Source organism: Pleurodeles waltl, chromosome 11 (genome assembly GCF_031143425.1).
Source record: "Pleurodeles waltl isolate 20211129_DDA chromosome 11, aPleWal1.hap1.20221129, whole genome shotgun sequence".
NCBI classification, from domain to species: domain Eukaryota; kingdom Metazoa; phylum Chordata; class Amphibia; order Caudata; family Salamandridae; genus Pleurodeles; species Pleurodeles waltl.
Genome location: NC_090450.1, coordinates 786,096,544 through 786,113,027, shown reverse-complemented (window position 1 = coordinate 786,113,027; position 16,484 = coordinate 786,096,544). Strand labels below are relative to the sequence as shown.

General features: G+C 46.7%; 1 protein-coding gene across 5 annotated transcripts in view; it reads left to right on the top strand.

The window, feature by feature from the left end:
* The window catches only part of RNFT2 (ring finger protein, transmembrane 2), a 253,869-nt gene that overhangs the window by 60,979 nt on the left and 176,406 nt on the right, over positions 1–16,484 (top strand). For 2 of the 5 annotated variants that reach the window (XM_069214507.1, XM_069214508.1), the window contains 3 exons: positions 1,728–1,758; positions 2,629–2,719; positions 11,657–11,715. The exons of 1 other annotated variant lie outside the window; for it this stretch is intronic. In XM_069214507.1, the coding sequence (XP_069070608.1) occupies positions 11,669–11,715 (47 nt within the window). In that variant the 5' untranslated portion in view covers positions 1,728–1,758; positions 2,629–2,719; positions 11,657–11,668. The remainder of the gene's footprint in view (positions 1–1,727; positions 1,759–2,628; positions 2,720–11,656; positions 11,716–16,484) is intronic. 2 more of the 5 variants (XM_069214511.1, XM_069214509.1) reach the window with 1 other exon arrangement.

The window sequence follows — 16,484 nt, the reverse complement described above, 5'->3', positions numbered from 1 at the left end:
ACAGTCAAATTTGACACCAATAGTTTACACACAGGTTGTGAAGAGTGTTTTTTGGCCACCTGAGGAAGCCCAGATGGACAGTTCCTGAATAAGCCATAAGGCCTTTGTCTTCTCATCACTCACCTTAAGCTGGTTACAACACATCCAAGCTCTCACTTTGGTCAAACAATCATGCAAATTAGAGACAAAAAAACAAGGTTTTTATTAGGATTTGTGTGCCGTAGGGATACATGAAAAGGCCAAAGCTGAGCGCTTGGATGAGTTAGGCCGTGGGATAATATAGAGATTAAAGAGAAGTGGAACCAGAATGGACACCTATGGACTTCACAGGTAGGAGGTCCATCTGTTGCAATCTGTTAAGCTAAAAAACATTGCAAAGCTGTGTCAAGTCCTTATGCTTGATGCCAGATCATTAAGCACACACAGCAGAATCTTTTGGTTTTCAGTATGAAATGCCTTGGACAATTCCAGCAAAATTGAACACAGCTGGGACATTAGCATCAGCGCAGCAGCATGAATCATCCAGCGCAGCCACCACAACGATCTTGGTGCTGCAGTCTCAAGGAAAACGTGTTTGGAGTGGATGAAAAGGGTTATTATATTCTACATCATCTGCTAAATGTGTAAATATAGCTATGTGAAACATAGGATTAAATAAGTTACAAGCCATTTAATGCAAATTAGAGAGATGACAGATGTTGCCTGATGGTCTTGACTTTAATTGGAGTTTTCTTGGAACCATTGCTGGAAGGTTTGCAAGGATTAGCTGTTCTGTCCCAAAGCCCAAAAAAGGGAGTTGCCACGGGGAGTTACCCTTTTGAGCACCTTTGGTTCGAGGATGCTGTTGCGAAGGGCTCTATGATGGAAATTAATCTAGCTGAATGTAAGCTGTGCCACGTTAGTCATGTGATTAGTCCCACCAGGTAGGACTATTTTGAGATATAAGGTATTGGAGTTTGCCGTTGGTAATGTGGGTATTTTGACTTTTTATAAAGCTGGCAGACAGGCTACTACCATAGCCCAAGGCATGTTTTCATTATAAGAATGTGGAGGGTGCATAGTGGAGGGCAGCAAGACAGGGTTGAAAGTTGAAGCTGGAAGGGCACCTATAGAGGAACAGATGATATGCTGTCAGTAGAGAAATTCAAAACCTCAAGTACATATATATGCATCCTAGTAATAGCCCAACTTATTTGGAGTATGTATATACATACATAATTAATCTGGATCGCTATATGAATATAGTCTAGTGGAAGTTCCCATTGAATGATTTCTCAATATTGTGGCTGCGAAATCTTAGCACTGAACTAGCCAACACGTGTTTCATGGAATCTCTGCTTCTTCAGGGCTAAACATTTTTGAAAGAGTTAACAATCATAACATCATTCAGTCACATAAGGTTACATTACACCGAATATACACACAAATAAACTGTTATATCACATTGTGCTAAGCAGTCCAGTGGAATGTCCAAGAAGATTAAAGCGAAGGCCAGGTGCCAGTTCGGTATGGCCACCAAAGTGCCACTTTAAAAAAAAAAACAACCACCAAAGAATAGAGATAGCAAAAATAAAAGACGTAATGTCAAGCAAGACATACTGATGGACTTTGGAATATTTTATCATAATGTTGGTAGAATTCTTTTGATTCTTACTAATTAGGGACGTGTTCTTTTCTTTGTTTTCTTTGTGTTTTGTCTTGTGTTGTGTTCTTTGTTTGTTATGCAGTACCGTGGATCAGAATTGTGGATTTCAATTAGTGAGTATAGACTGCTATGGGGTGACAGAGGTCACTATATTACTGCAGTGTGCAATGTACTAATATAATCATGGGAATTTATCCGATTCAGAAGGGCACATTGCTTTATAATAAGGCTTGGCATGACCAGATGCAGATGTGGATGGTTTGGGGCATTGGTATGTAGAGTCCCGAATTTTATTTTAATTATTGCAACGTTTAAATATAATCGTGGAAACCTACCTGATTTGGAAGGGCATAATGTCCAGTAATAAGGCCTGGTTTGACTAGATGTGAATGCAGATGGTTTGGGGAATTGGTATATCGAGTGCTGCATTGTGCGAAATTAAATAGAGTTTGACATGTCTTCTATGCTTAGTCACGGGTAAGGAGTAAACACATCTTGTTTTTGGGGAAATTTATTTTTAAGATACAGGGGTATATTTTTGTTTGTGGGTGGAGGGTTGAGTAAGTAGTGTGTTTTTGTTGGAATGTCTAGTACTGAGTACTATCAAGCCTATGGGTCTACTTAACATTGTGCTAACATTTGTGTAGAATCAGGAGTGGGCGCTACTCTGTGTATGGTGAGAGTATGTTGATTTACATTTAACCCCTTTTTGTGCCTCAATGATAGGAAACTTGTGGAAATTACCCTTTGATGTTTGGTCCAGTAAGAAGGTGGAGGGTGACAACATTCATTGTGGTTAAACATAAATTTTGGAAGAAAACTTCACGTGCTTTAATTTTACTCCCATGTTCGTAAGTTTATAATAATTAGATGTATTTATTTACAGTATTTAGATTGGGGAAGTAGACCATAAGTAGGATCAGATGGCCTTTATATCGATAGGACTATGTCCACTAATTCTCTGCCTTTTGAACCTTTGATAGGCGGCTATAGAAACTGGATTATCCAGTATTGGCTTTTCTCAAGAGTTGATGTTAATGAGCTTGATTTGTGTTCAAGAGTGGATCTTCTAAGGTAAGTGTTAATTTTTTACATGCATCTAGTCTTATCAATAGATAGGAAAATGGATGATGGAATTTATACCGTATTTACAGTATTTAATAATGTATCTCATTATTAGTGCGTTTGACGCAAACAGATGGTTTTATTATTTAATTTTCTATATTTGTTTTTCTTTGAATGTGACTTATGTATGGCGTTATTGTGTGGTTGTGTAAGGTTGTGCCGTATACTGGATTGTTTTCCCAATTCTTATTATTGTTTATCGTTTTGGTTATGTAAGTGGTTTTTAAGTTTGGCTGTTTCAGTGAGATAGATCACAGTATTGCCTGCATATAACTTTTGCCTTTGATTTTGTCAATTGTGTATGATGTTCTAGCGACTTCTGACTGGGATGTGTTTTTTGGCTTCCTCGTTCGGGTTGACATTATGGCCCTCATTACGACCCTGGCGGTGGGTGATAAAGTGGAGGTAATACCGCCAACAGGCTGGCAGTAACTACCGCCAAATTATGACCATGGCGGTGATATCCCCGAAAGACATCCAGTGTGCCACACCGACCGCCAGGGCGGAAACAACATTCACCACGGCGGTAGCAGCCTACAGCCAGGCAGAAGAGAAAGTTCTGCCCACCATATTATGACGCTACAATCCGCCACCTTTTCAGGGGTGGTATCAATGCCATCAAAAGCCTGGCGGAAACAGAGCACAAAAGCCAAAGGACTCACCATTGGAGACACAGGGAAGAACCACGCCACCATGGAACCTGAACTTCATGTTTTTCCGATGATCTGTCATGCTCCACCACGAACACCAGCGCCGGCAAAGACGACGACGGTGAGTACAGCCACCTAGCATACAAGGGAGGGGGGACAAAAATGAGAGTGACATACACACACACCCCACAAACACACACCATACACACAAGCAGATGCACATGAAAATCAATTTATCCACAATAATTGCCAAAATATTGCAAGGACAACAGGAATTGACTACAGTGATTGTAATAAGATCAACATCAAAAATAATAAGTCAGTGTGGCAATGCAATATATATGTACAAATGTACAAAAAAGGGACACTGCCCAGTCCATAGTTCACAGGGGCCACATGGCAACAGGGCAAAGCCCAGGGCCCCACTCGATTCCTGCACCAATACGGAGAGAAAACTGCAGGGGCATCAGTTGGCAAATAGGCAGACACCTCAGGAGGAGGGGGGAGGGAACCTCAGCCGGATGCGGAAACAAGACCACTGGTTCTAGAGGGGGCAACATGCCCTGTGCTTGGTCCTGGGGAGTGCAGGGCCACAGTCTTTTGAGTGGGTGACTTGCCCACTGGCTATGGAGGGGGCAACATGCCCATTGCTTTGTCCTGGGGAGTGCAATGCCACAGTCTCTCGAGTGGGTGACTTGCCCATTGGTTCTGGAGGGGGCAACATGCCCTGTGCTTGGTGCTGGAAAGTGCAAGGCCACAGTCTCTCGAGTGGGTGAATACCTACTGGTTTTGGTGGGGGCAGGCCGCACAGCAGCCCATGGAGGCTGGACTATATGGTGTCAGCGGTGACTGCGGCACTGTGGTGGTGGCGGTGGTGGTGGTTGTGGGAGGCTCCTTCTCAGCCCCTGCACCCTCCGATGGCTGCACTGTGGTGGTGGTTGAGGGAGGCTCCTACTCAGCCCCTGCACCCTCTGATGGCTGCACGTGGTGGTAGTTGTTGTGGGAGGCTTCTGCTCGGCCCCTGCACCCTCTGATGGCTGCACTGTGGTGGTGGTTGTGGAAGGCTCCTGCTCAGTCCATCCACCCTCCGATGGCTGCACCGTGGTGGTGGTTGTGCGAGGCTCCTGCTCAGCCCCTGCACTCTCTAATGGCTGCACAACCACGGTTGGCGGTGGGGGCTCTGTGACAGCTACTGGTGCAGGCTCCTTCCCCTTCTTTGTGGCTGGTGCAGGCTCCTTCCCCTTCTTTGTGGTTGGTGCAGGCTCCTTCCCCTTCATTATTTGTGGCCTGGAATCCTTTCCACCCAGAGTAGATGCTGCCAAAACTGTGCCCTTGGACTGTTTGGGTGAGGTGCTTGGCCAGGTCTTTGATTCCCTGGCCGTAAGTGCAGGCCGGGGGGGGCGGGAAGAGAGGTAGGGAAGAGGTCAATCTGGGAAAGGAAAAGCTTTTTAGGGACATTGGGGCGGAAAGAGGGAGGAGTAATGGGAGTGGAGGATGAGGGAGTGGTTGTTGGAGGGGTTTGTCTGCTGGATGTGGATGCAAGTGCATGGGCTGTATGCTGTTGTGAGGTGGATGGCTGTTGGTTGTCTAGTGCTTGCATTTGTGTACTTTAGGATGAGGGGACAGACACTGTGGGAGAGGACACAGGGGACGTGTGCATGGATGTTGTGGAGGTGTCTACCAGTGAGGTGTGTGTTCTGCTTGGTGTGGTGATGATACAGGTAGTGGATGATGATGTAGTGCATGCAGGTGTGAGTGTAGACATAACTGGGTGGGAGGTGGAGGTGGAGGAAAAGGAGAAGGAGGAGGAGGAGGAGGAGGAGGAGGGGGAGACAGTGGAAATAGTGGATGTTGTGTCTGCAACTAGATGGTGTTTGTGTGAGTACCTATGGGATGAAGTGTGGTGCTTGTCTTTGCCTGTGACACTCTTGGGTGTGGTCTTGTGTGCATGCTCGTCTGGCTCTGTGCTTGGGATGGGTTGGGGTTGAGGAGAATGGGACTGGGAAGTGGAAGTTGGAGGGGGGTGGTTGAAACAGGAACAATGGCCATCTGCCATCAGAGAGGAGGCCAGAGCCTGGATCAATCTCTCTTGGGCCGCCAATCCACCGTGAATGCCCTCCAGGAATGCATTTGATTGCTGCATCTGGGCTGCCAGCCCCTGGATGGCATTCACAATGGCTGACTGCCGTGAAGAGATGAATCTTCCGGAGGTCAATAGGGCAGCAGGGCTCACTTGGGCAGGGCCTGAGATGCCTGGGGTGAAGGAGATGGCCACCCTCCTGAGTGAGCGGGCACAGGCAACTCGCTGAGGGGCTGCTAGGAGGGTGATGCTGGTACAGGGGTGGCAGCTGTACCTGGGGAGCTCCCATCGGAAGAGGTATCTGAGTCTGTGTTGCCCCCTCCAGTCTCCATCATGGTGTCCCCTCCCCCTCCGTCCCACTGGTGCGCTCAGCGTTGGTGGACTCTCCCTCCAGGGTCCTGTGAGATGCAGCTCCTTTTGTCGCTGGTGCCTCTGCTCCTCTGCCAGATGATGCTAATGCATATAAGGAAAGGATGACAAAACAAGAAAGGGGGGAGAGAGACAAAGGATACACTGGGTCAGCAACTGCACCAACACCACCGTTGGTGTACACAGCACCCTCACACATAGGGCACTATGCATTGCACTACCAGTGATATTGCTAGCCACCAAGGCATGAGGAGGAGCACACACCGCCAACTGCAGCACAACTGGGACCCACTCGGCCCTGACCAGTAGTGGATGCTAACAAGCTAGGTAGGCAGTATTTCCCCTTCAGACCCTTAGCCACCAGAGGACCTACGCTGCTGCCTGGCCTAGGGGCACCCACTAACACAACCACCACCCGGATACCACTCCACCAGCCGTACGTTGTAATGATAGCCCCTGTACTCACCCCCTTGTGGCTCCTGTGATGCCCTCAAGCGCCCATCTAGCTCTGGATAGGCCACCGCCAGTATGCGGGCCATCCTGGGGGGTTCAGGGTCAGACGGGCACCCCTTCCTTGTCGGGAGGCCAACCCCAGCTGGGCCTCCGCGATCTTCTGTGCCCAGCGTCTCAGGTCCTCCCACCATTTCCTACAGTGGGTGCTCCGCCTGACATAGACCCCCACGGTCCACACCTCCTTGGGGATAGCACGCCAAATGCCCTTCTTTTGATGGGCGATGATCTGCAGAGGCAATACAGACAGGAGAACACCATTAGACAAACAGTCCAGCCAGTAACACGAATGACCCACCATACCCTTTTGCATCACCTCTGGCACACACATAGCCCAGCACACAACGTGTACACCGCCAAGAGAACTTCCACCCTCCCCCTTACCCAATGCCTTCACACACACCACTCCATTCATTCAAGCCACATGCATCGTTCCCACAGTGTACTCACCTGTTGGTGTAGAGGCCCATACAGCAGTCCGTACTGGGGTAGGACCCCATCCACCAATCTCTCTAACTCCTCAGAAGTGAACGCTGGAGCCCTTTCCTCGGTCACACGAGCCATGGTAGGTTCTAGACTCAGGTCACGGAGGCACATGCAGTGTAGGTCCTCTCCTATGGAAGGTCAGGAAAGAAGTGAGGAATATGATAGAAAATGGCGATCATGTCTGCGGCGGCTATACCGTCACCTCTGGCGTAGATCACCACTGGCCACTGTACCCCCATAGGGCCCAATTATAACCAATGAGGAGTTGCACGGCGGTTCCCGGCCGCCTACAGCCACGGCGCACAACGTCAGCCGCATTACCTCACTTCCACCTGTCCCTCCACACAGGACAGGTGGACACCCTTTTTGAGGGAGGGGGAACAGACCTATGGAATAATGCTGCGTCACAAGATAAATAGGCACATACTTGACAAATTGCACTGTCCCATTACATGTTTACAGACTGTGATCTACTGTTGTGGCTCCATTGTTAAGTTTGTGACAGCCTCCTCACTCTTTTGTTCCTTAGATACCTACTGCTGCGGATGAATAGGAGATGGAGACATACACCCGTGTACAGACCCCTGGTGGACTTGGCTACTCTGGAGGACAGGCACATTATCCTCACCTATAGATTGGACAGGGCCACAATCACAGAGCTGTGTGCCCAATTGAAGCCTGACCTGATATCTGCTATCCACCAGCCCACTGGAATCCCCCCTCTTGTGCAAGTGCTATCAGTTCTCCATTTCCTGGCAACTGGTTCTTTCCATGTGACAGTGGGCTTAGCAGCAGGAATGTCACAGCCAACGTTCTCAATAGTGCTGACAAGAGTGTTCTCTGCCCTGATAAAACACATGTGCAGCTACATTGCATTCCCCCAGGTTGAGGATTTGGCCTCTGTGAAGGCTGGGTTTCATGTAATGGGACATATCCCCAATATAATAGGTGCGATTGACGGAACACATATTGCATTTGTGCCCTTCCGCCAGAATGAACAGGTGTTCTGGAATCGTTAGAGTTTCCACTCCATGAATGTGCAGATGGTGTGCTTGGCGGACCAGTATGTCTCCCACGTCAGTGCTAAGTATCCAGGGTCGGTGCATGATGCCTTGGTCCTGAGGAATAGCAGCATCCCAAATGTGATGTCCCAACTACAGAGGCACAGGGTGTGGCTAATAGGTGAGCCTTGGTTCCCACCCAGTATATGTTGGTGTTTGCCTATGGTGTTGGCCATATAGGATGGTCTGTGGCTAAATGTTGTGCCTCAATATGTGCAGGTGACTCTGGGTACTCAAACCTATCATGGCTGCTGACCCCTGTGAGGAATGCCTGGACAAGGGTAGAAGAACATTATAATGAGGCACATAGGTGAACCCGAAGGATCATTGAAAGGACCTTTGGCCTCCTGAAGGCCAGGTTCCGGTGCCTCCATCTGAGAGGTAAATCCCTGTGCTCCTCACCCAAGAAGGTCTGCCAGATAGTCGTGGCATGCTGCATGTTGCACAATCTGGCCCTCAGACGCCTTGTACCTTTTCTGTAGGAGAAGGAGACTGGAGATGCCCCTGTGGCAGCAGTGGACCCTGTGGACAGTAAGGATGAGGAGGCAGAGGATGAGGATGTGGACAACAGCACATCTGTGATCCGTCAGTACTTCCAATGACCCACAGGTGAGACAGTGCAACTTTACATTTCAATGACTTTGGTTGTATTCGGTGTGGCATTGGCATGGTGGTATTTCCCACTCTATGCCCACTTACTGTTACCTCTGGCTATTCATTTTGCAGATGTTGGTGATTTGACAAATACTCCTGGTGTGATCACAACAGCCAGCTACACGTCATTGATTCTATGCTCATTCTATATACAGTTCATTTGCAATGGTTGTACCTGTTTCAATCAATACATATTTGAAATAAATGACATACTTGACACCGATTTATATCAAAGGGTGTTTATTGTAGTAGTAACATATAGAGGGGGAAGTGCAATGGGATGGGGTGATGATAGAGAAAAGTCCAGGGTATTGTTCCAGTCTGTTCTTGGCACAGGTGCATAGGGGACATAGGAAGGGGGGCAATGGCAGTTCAAGGTGGACAGGGTGACTGAGTGGGACACAAGGGGGACAATCAGGAGAGTCTAATTTCCTGGTGGGGGTCTTGGCAAGTGTCTCTGGCTTCTGACTGGATCGCAGGGAACGTTTGCGGCGTGGTTCACCTTCTGCAGGGGTAAGGGTGCCGGTGGCCTGTGGGTCCTGTGGCGGGGCCTCCTGGCCACTAGTGGCAGCAGAGGTGGAAGGCTGTTCAGATGACTGGCTAGTGGCAGGGGCCCGCTGGTGTGACACCCTCATAATGTTGGCCATGTCTGGTAGCACCCCTGCTATGGAGAAAAGGGTGTTCTTGAAGGTCTGCAAGTCCTCCCTGATCCCCTGATACTGTCCCTCCTGCAGCTGCCTGTTCTGCATGTTGTCTAGGATCTGGACCATCGTTTCCTGGGACTGTTGATAGGGTCTCAGGATCTCGGAGAGTGCCTCCTGGAGAGTCGGTTCCCTGGTCCTGTCCTCCCCCCGGCACACAGCAGTCCTCCCAGTTTCCCTGTTGGCCTATGCATCTGTCCCCTGTACCTTGTGCCCACTGCCACTGACCCCAGGTCCCTGGTTGTCTTGGGGAGAGGTGTACACTGGTTGGGGTGCCGTGGTGTTTTCTGTAGGGGGGAGGCTCTGTGACTGGGCTTAGGTAACCGGCTGTCCAGTGGTCCCTGAGGGGCCAGGTAGATCGTCCAGATCCTGAAGACCAGAGTTACTGTCATCACTGTGGGCCTCTTCTGTTGAGGGACTGGATAGGGCTGGCACCTCCTCTCCAGTGACACTGGCAGGGGTACCTGTGGGGATGTAAATGATGTATTATGGTTCGTGTTTGTGACCCATTGTACATCCCTGGTTTCCCATCTATGGTTCGTGTTGCCCTGCTAGCTTATACTTGTGTATGGTGGAATTGTTGGTTTCCCTATGCTATGCATGCTTTAGTGAGGAGTGTCCTTGCAGGGCTGTGAGGGGTGTCCATGCATCGGAACAGCATGCAGGGCTTGGCATTGGGATTAATGAGATGTGATGGTGGAGTGTGTGGGATGGAGTGGAGTGATGGGGGTGAGGGTATATGATGGAAGTTGACTTACCAGAGTCCAGTCCTCATCCGATTCCGGCTAGGCCCTCAGGATGCAGTATTGCCAAAACTTGTTCCTCTCATGCTTTGAGTTGTGGGGGAGGAGGTAGGGGGTCCACCACCAGTCCTCTGGATAGTGAGCTGGTGTCTTGCTGCAATGTAACATACCTTCCCCTGTAGGTTATTCCACCTGTTCCTGATGTCGTACCTTGTTGTGGGGTGCTGTCCCACGGCGTTGACCCTGTCCATGATTCTCCACCATAGCTCCATCTTCCTGGCTATTGATATGTGCTGCACCTGTGCTCCAAATAGATGTTGCTCTACCCTGACGATTTCCTCCACCATGACCCTTAACTCCTCCCCAGTGAAATGGGGGTGCCTTTGTGGTGCCATGGGTGTTATGTGATGAGTGTTGGTGAGGGTGTGTTGGGTAATGTGTTGGGGTGTGTGAAGTGGGGCGCTTGAGGGGTGTATGTGGTGTGTGTATCTAGTTGTCTCAGTGGTCTTGGTGTCAGTCTGGTGGCTCTTATTGGTATTCGTAAAGGGTTGCGGGTAATGTGGGCGTGTGTGTTTTATAGTGGTGTGGGTGTGGTTTTTGTATGGGTGTCAGGTGTGTGTTGTTTGAATTGTCCAATGTGGTGATGTTTTGTTTGTGGGTGTCCATTGTGAGCACGCCGGTATGTACCTCCAATGGTTTACCGCTGTTGAATGTCCTCTGTGGTGATTCGTGGGCCATAATGTGATGGGCGTTGATCTGTTGGCGTAATGGTGTGGGTTTTGATACTGCCACTTTATCGCTGACCTTTGGGCTGGCGGATTTGTGTATGTATTCTGTCGGATTAGTGTGTTTCATACTATGGTGAACGGATATCTGCCGCCGCGGTGGTAAGTTGCCATCCGTCAGCGTGGCCGTAAGCAGGATTTACCACCGGAGTCATAATGAGGGCCTATGTCTTTCATTTTTGCTATTCTTTGGTGCTTGTGTTTTTTTTTTTTTTTTTTTTTTTTTTTTTTTTGGGGGGGAGGGGACTTTGGTAGCCCCTATACTGAATTGGCTACTTCAGTGCAAGGATTGAACAGCCACAATCTTGAGGAATAGTTCTATGGGAACTTCCATTAGACTAATTTCATATAGTGATCCGGATTAATTATTAATTAATGTATATGTATAATCCAAATAAATTGGGCTATTCCTAGGATGCATGTATATGTTTATGTAGTTGTTTTGAATTTCTATATTGATGTCACGTCCTTTTATATAAAAAAAAAGGCTTATATTTTTTTATATCTTCTTGTGATTGAATTTGCTTTCTAGATTTGATTCCTCCCCAAAGTAATTGTTGTAATTTGTGTCAGTTAGGAAAACTGACTTGGTGGGTGCAAGCGTAGGGCCAATCTCTCGGTTTACCCATCCCTCTTTGTTATAGAAGATATGATGTGTAGCACAACGACAAGGTAAACGTGGGGAGCAAAGTAAAGCAATACTAATACAGTTTACAACTATAGTGGCACTATAGAATGTCTTTGGTTCATATTGACCAAGATAATGAATATCTTCTGCGATTTGCTAGTTAGTACATTGTTTGCAGTACCACTTACTGGGTCCTCTAATATGCTATTTCATTTTAAGGTTTGCCAGAAAATGCAGAGACGCCACAGCAGTATCACCGAGAACGTTCCCCCAGAAAGGTGAGTGTATGTTTGATACATTTATAGCAAAATATCGCACTCTGGTGCAGGTCAAGGAGCTACTACGCCTTCTGCAAAGATAATCCTAAAATATTAAATATGTTGTTCCATGCGTGGGATTCCAGAACACTTCCGCTAGGAAAATTGACCTAATTCGAAAATAAAGAAGGCAGAATTGACCTTTCCTAGCCACTATATAAAAGGAAAAAAGGAAAGTAAATGCAGGAAACGAAGATAGGTGGGTAGCATCTTAAGAGCTGAAAGGCACCAATTCTGTTTCAAGGGAGCCAGTAGTTCGGTTACTTCATGTTACAGAGATGTGGCCCGTTAAGATTATTCAGCTCCTGTGAATAGAATCACTGACAATGAGGTTTCCTTGATAATAAAATCTGATATCTTTACATTTTTTTATTCCTTTTTTGTTTCATCATTCAGCATCTTGGGGTGAAGGCTGATATTTAAAATTTGTATTCACTAAAAAGAACCTCTGTCTTTGTTTTTTGTTTTTTTTGTTTTTTTTGTTTTTTTTACTGCTTTTTAACCAATGCCTTTTGTAGGAGAAAGAAATCCACGAAGAACAATTATGCGCTCTCTTTGGTGTCTCCAGAAAGCACACACAAACGGTTCTCTTTGTATCTAGAGATGTTGAGGACAAACCTACAGGTTTATGAGTAATTTCTGCTTTGTTGCATACTGGAATAGTCCAGAAAGTACTGTGTTTCAGAGGTTTGCTCTAGTTCTCAGCATTCATGTCTGCTTTGGAGGCTCATATTTTATGTGAGACGATGAGCTGCCCCCATTGGCCATTCCTGAAAGGGAAAATAGAAAAAAACAGCTCTACTACCATAGACTACCATGCTCCTGTGATAGTATTTTCCTTCATCGAAAAAGGGCTTGCTAGCAGCCGGTTTGTTTAATATTGAGACAAGAAGCAAGCAACTTTTGTCTTTGAGTAGCGTGCTGTTACTAAATCTTTTGACGGCAAGGGCTCCTTTACATAGAGGTAGGCAAGTCCCATCAACCACGTACTCTGGGTCACTGGTGTCAAGATATTCTGAAGGCCTTCTATGTTTTCTGCTATGGAAGAGGTTGTGTGCAAGGAAATTAACAGTTTCAGAGACCTATCAAAAAAGAATTTTGCTTTGCAGGAAGTCACCCAGGAAAAGAAATGTAAAGTTGTATCACCACTCAAAGAATCATTCCCTTCTGTGCCTAAATTTTGTACTCCGGGACATCAGCTGACATATCTCTTGCATTTCACCCACCTTTCCAGTGAACTGTGTATCAATGATTTCGTCAAGTAATAATGTTATTACTTTCCATGATGTTTTGGCCAGGGAGTCTCATACCTCAACTCTCTCATAAGTATGTTAAACACAAACATCTATGAACTTTTAAACACATAACTGTAGTCGGATTATCAAATCCACTTCATCCATTGTTTCCTGAAGCCTGCAACAGAAATGGAATAAGTCCTACTTTTGTTAAGGATGTGTCCTCTTCCTGATTCATTGAACATCTCACTGAAAAGGAAACAGAATCCATGTGCTCCAATGTCAGCAGCTTCCCTGGTTACAGAGGAAAGGGGAATGGAGTTTGTGGGGCAGAAAACCACCATAAAACTGGCAAGTATTTCCATTTTAATAGCTAGATACATCAGATCCCAGTGAGATCTATGCAGAGATAACTTGATGATCTTCCCAGAGACAGGAAGCCACACTTCCAAGAAATATTCAGTAAAAGAATGTAGTCACAAACCAGGTCAGCAGTGTGCAGTTGACATTTAGTACCTGGAAGTGGTACAGTCCACGAGTGTTTAGAAGAGCTCCTCTTTAAGATTAACAGGCTGATACCATAAGGTCATGCACATTGTTTTGTTATCCCAGAAAAGCAATGGGTTTGTGCTGCATCCTGTTATTAACAATAGGTGTAAACAGGAATAGAGTCCCAAAATTGACTTAAAAGAGCAACCCAAATAAATAGGAGAAGTTTAGGATTCTTGGGCTAGATCAGAACCTTCCTACACTTCATAAAGTTAACTTAATGTGTGCTTTGAACAGTCACAACATAATTTCATGATCCCATTGCAAAAGCACATCAAAAGTTTCAGTACTCGCATTTGTACCAGTACAGAGTCCTGTTGTCCGATGGAAGTCTATGGCTCTCATTACGACCCTGGAGGTCTGAAGACCGCCAGGGCAGCAATGGCAGTCTCACTGGTGAAGACCGCCAAATTACAAGTTCGGAGGTTTGGCTGAAGCCAAACTGCTGATACTCCACCCGTCCCACTGCTTTTCTGCAGTCCACCGATCTAGCGGTGAGCACCTCCAGCACGGCAGACGCAGTAATACCGCTTGCGGTATTATGAAGCAGGAGACTTCTTTCATTTTTCTGGCAGTCGCACCTCCAGATAAAGCTGGCAGTCTTGCATCTTGGTGACAGGAATAAGCATTCCTGTCATCAGGATACACTTGCACACACTTCCACATACCTGCACGCATGCACTTACACACTTCTACACACACACACCCCCCCCCACACGTAAACGTGACATACACACCCATTCACACTGACCTACATGCATACATACATACACAGACACCGCTGACACGTATGTATTCACTCCTTCCCCACCTGCATGCATCCATTCACACCCCCCACTCCGCACCGCATAGACCCATTTGTTCCCCCCTTCTGCATCGCACACATGCACTCACCCCGTCCATCCGCATTTACCAAAATACACGCACCCATATCCCCTCCCATTCACGACACACCCCACCCCTGTCGGACGATCCGTCAAGAAGGTTGTCTGAGAGGACACTGCCATGCCGTACTACGGATCGTAATACGGTGTGCTGTGTCCTTTTGGCATGGCGGTGCTGGCGGTGTAACCGCCTCTTCCCCGCCGACCGCCTGCACGACTGCTGTCCGATTTCCTCCCACTTTCGGGCGGAAATCTGACAGCAGTCGTACTGCAATGGTTTTAAGACCGCCAGCACTGGTGGTCATTTGGTGCCCGCGGCTTTGGCGGGCTTGTAAAAAGACCGGCAAAGTCGTAATGAGGTCGTACTTTTTTTTGTACATTTTTCAGTAAAAAACTGAAAGGATTAAGAGAGGTAGTTTCACATTCTTTTCCTGCCTTTTCATTTGTCCTCAAACAGCAGGCCTTCAACTTTAGTGCTTTGTCCCTATGTGGGAAGCAGAAATTGGCAAAGAGCCCTCACCTTCTCTGTAGTCTTTCCTTGTCTTGCAGGATGCTGCTTATTGCCACAATATATCAGAAGCAAGTGGGAAGCTTCCTGAAAGCACTCTGCTTCAGAGGGTGTATCTGAGTTGTAGCCCTAAATGCTGCTACGAGGAGGGGTTTCTTGCACCTCAGAGCATGCCGCCGCTTTACCTGGCACATGAAAGAGGAAGAATGGAGAAATGTGGACATGACTGGGGCCTTCTTGTACCTTTCTAGAACTTCAGGTCCCAGAAGACTTTGAGATTCCCTTCACTGTTGAGGAAGTTACCTTCAGTGATATCGTATCAATGATGCTATTAACATTGAGTGCCTCTTTGACTGCTAGGCATTGCCATCAACCAAGTCAACTGAAACTTCAGGGTATAAATATTATCTCCTAGAGGTTAACTTTAACATTTTGGAAGAAGAGACCTGCTGAGAGGCCTCCTAGGCCACCAGAGACCTAAATAGTCCAAAGCCCTTGAATGCAAGGGCTCAATAAAATGCATACTCTTGTGTCTGAGGAACAATCTCCTCCTACAAATCCTCTGGAAAAAGAGTTGGCAGCGAGAAAGTAAGCAAATTCCTTTCAGGGGCAAACAAGATTTTTAAAGCTTGCTTCATACACTACAAAGACATTGATTTCACCATTTGATATCCCCTTTTATCACATTGGTTAGTAATGGACATGGTTTAGGGATGCAGTAGTAATCAACATGCACCTGTCCACTTACACCTGGACATTGTTAATATTTGAAATTGCATCTGAAGAACCCTACGCTTCCTTGCAGCAACTTCTGCTCTTGCTCCCGGATTCCATTTACCAGTAATGGAGATCTTCTTAACCTTGGCTAATACTAAGGCTTATACACCACACTTATTTAGTAAATCTAAACCACTAGAGTAAGACCAGTTTTTCATGTTGTTACTAATTGGGTGATTTTTTTAAATTATTTTTTAGGGATTGAGAGAAAGATATCCACCTTGTATAGATTTTTCCAGTGATGAAGAGCAGGAGAATTCATGCTGCAGGGCAGAAGATATGCAGCACATTTGCCATTATCATAAAGGCAGCGTCTGCCTGTGTATGGATGCCAGGAAATCATTAGTCTCTGTCCGAGTGGGTGGAGATAAAAGCTATGAGTTCTGAGCAAAGTATACCTGGTTTCAGCTCATGTAATTAGTGCAGCAGTGTACATGCAGGATTTGGCAGCTAACAGGTACTGCTATGGGATCTTCATGAGGCAACCCTGTTTGCAAATGCTTACAATACCATGACTTGTGCCAGATAGGTCATGAATGTTATTTTCTGTTGCAACTTACTATTTGGGCCACACCTACATAACCACAATAAAACAGTGGGGTTTTCTGAGTTAGTTTACCGCCCATCCTACTCACATAACTGCTTTGTACTAGCAGTCCAGAATAATTGTGTTAACTGGTGGGAGAGAGTCTGGTGTCAGGCAGCCACATAAGAAGTCCATAAAGGTCTACACTATTGAGGAGATCAAATTCGAGGTGGGAAGACAGGGCCATTACT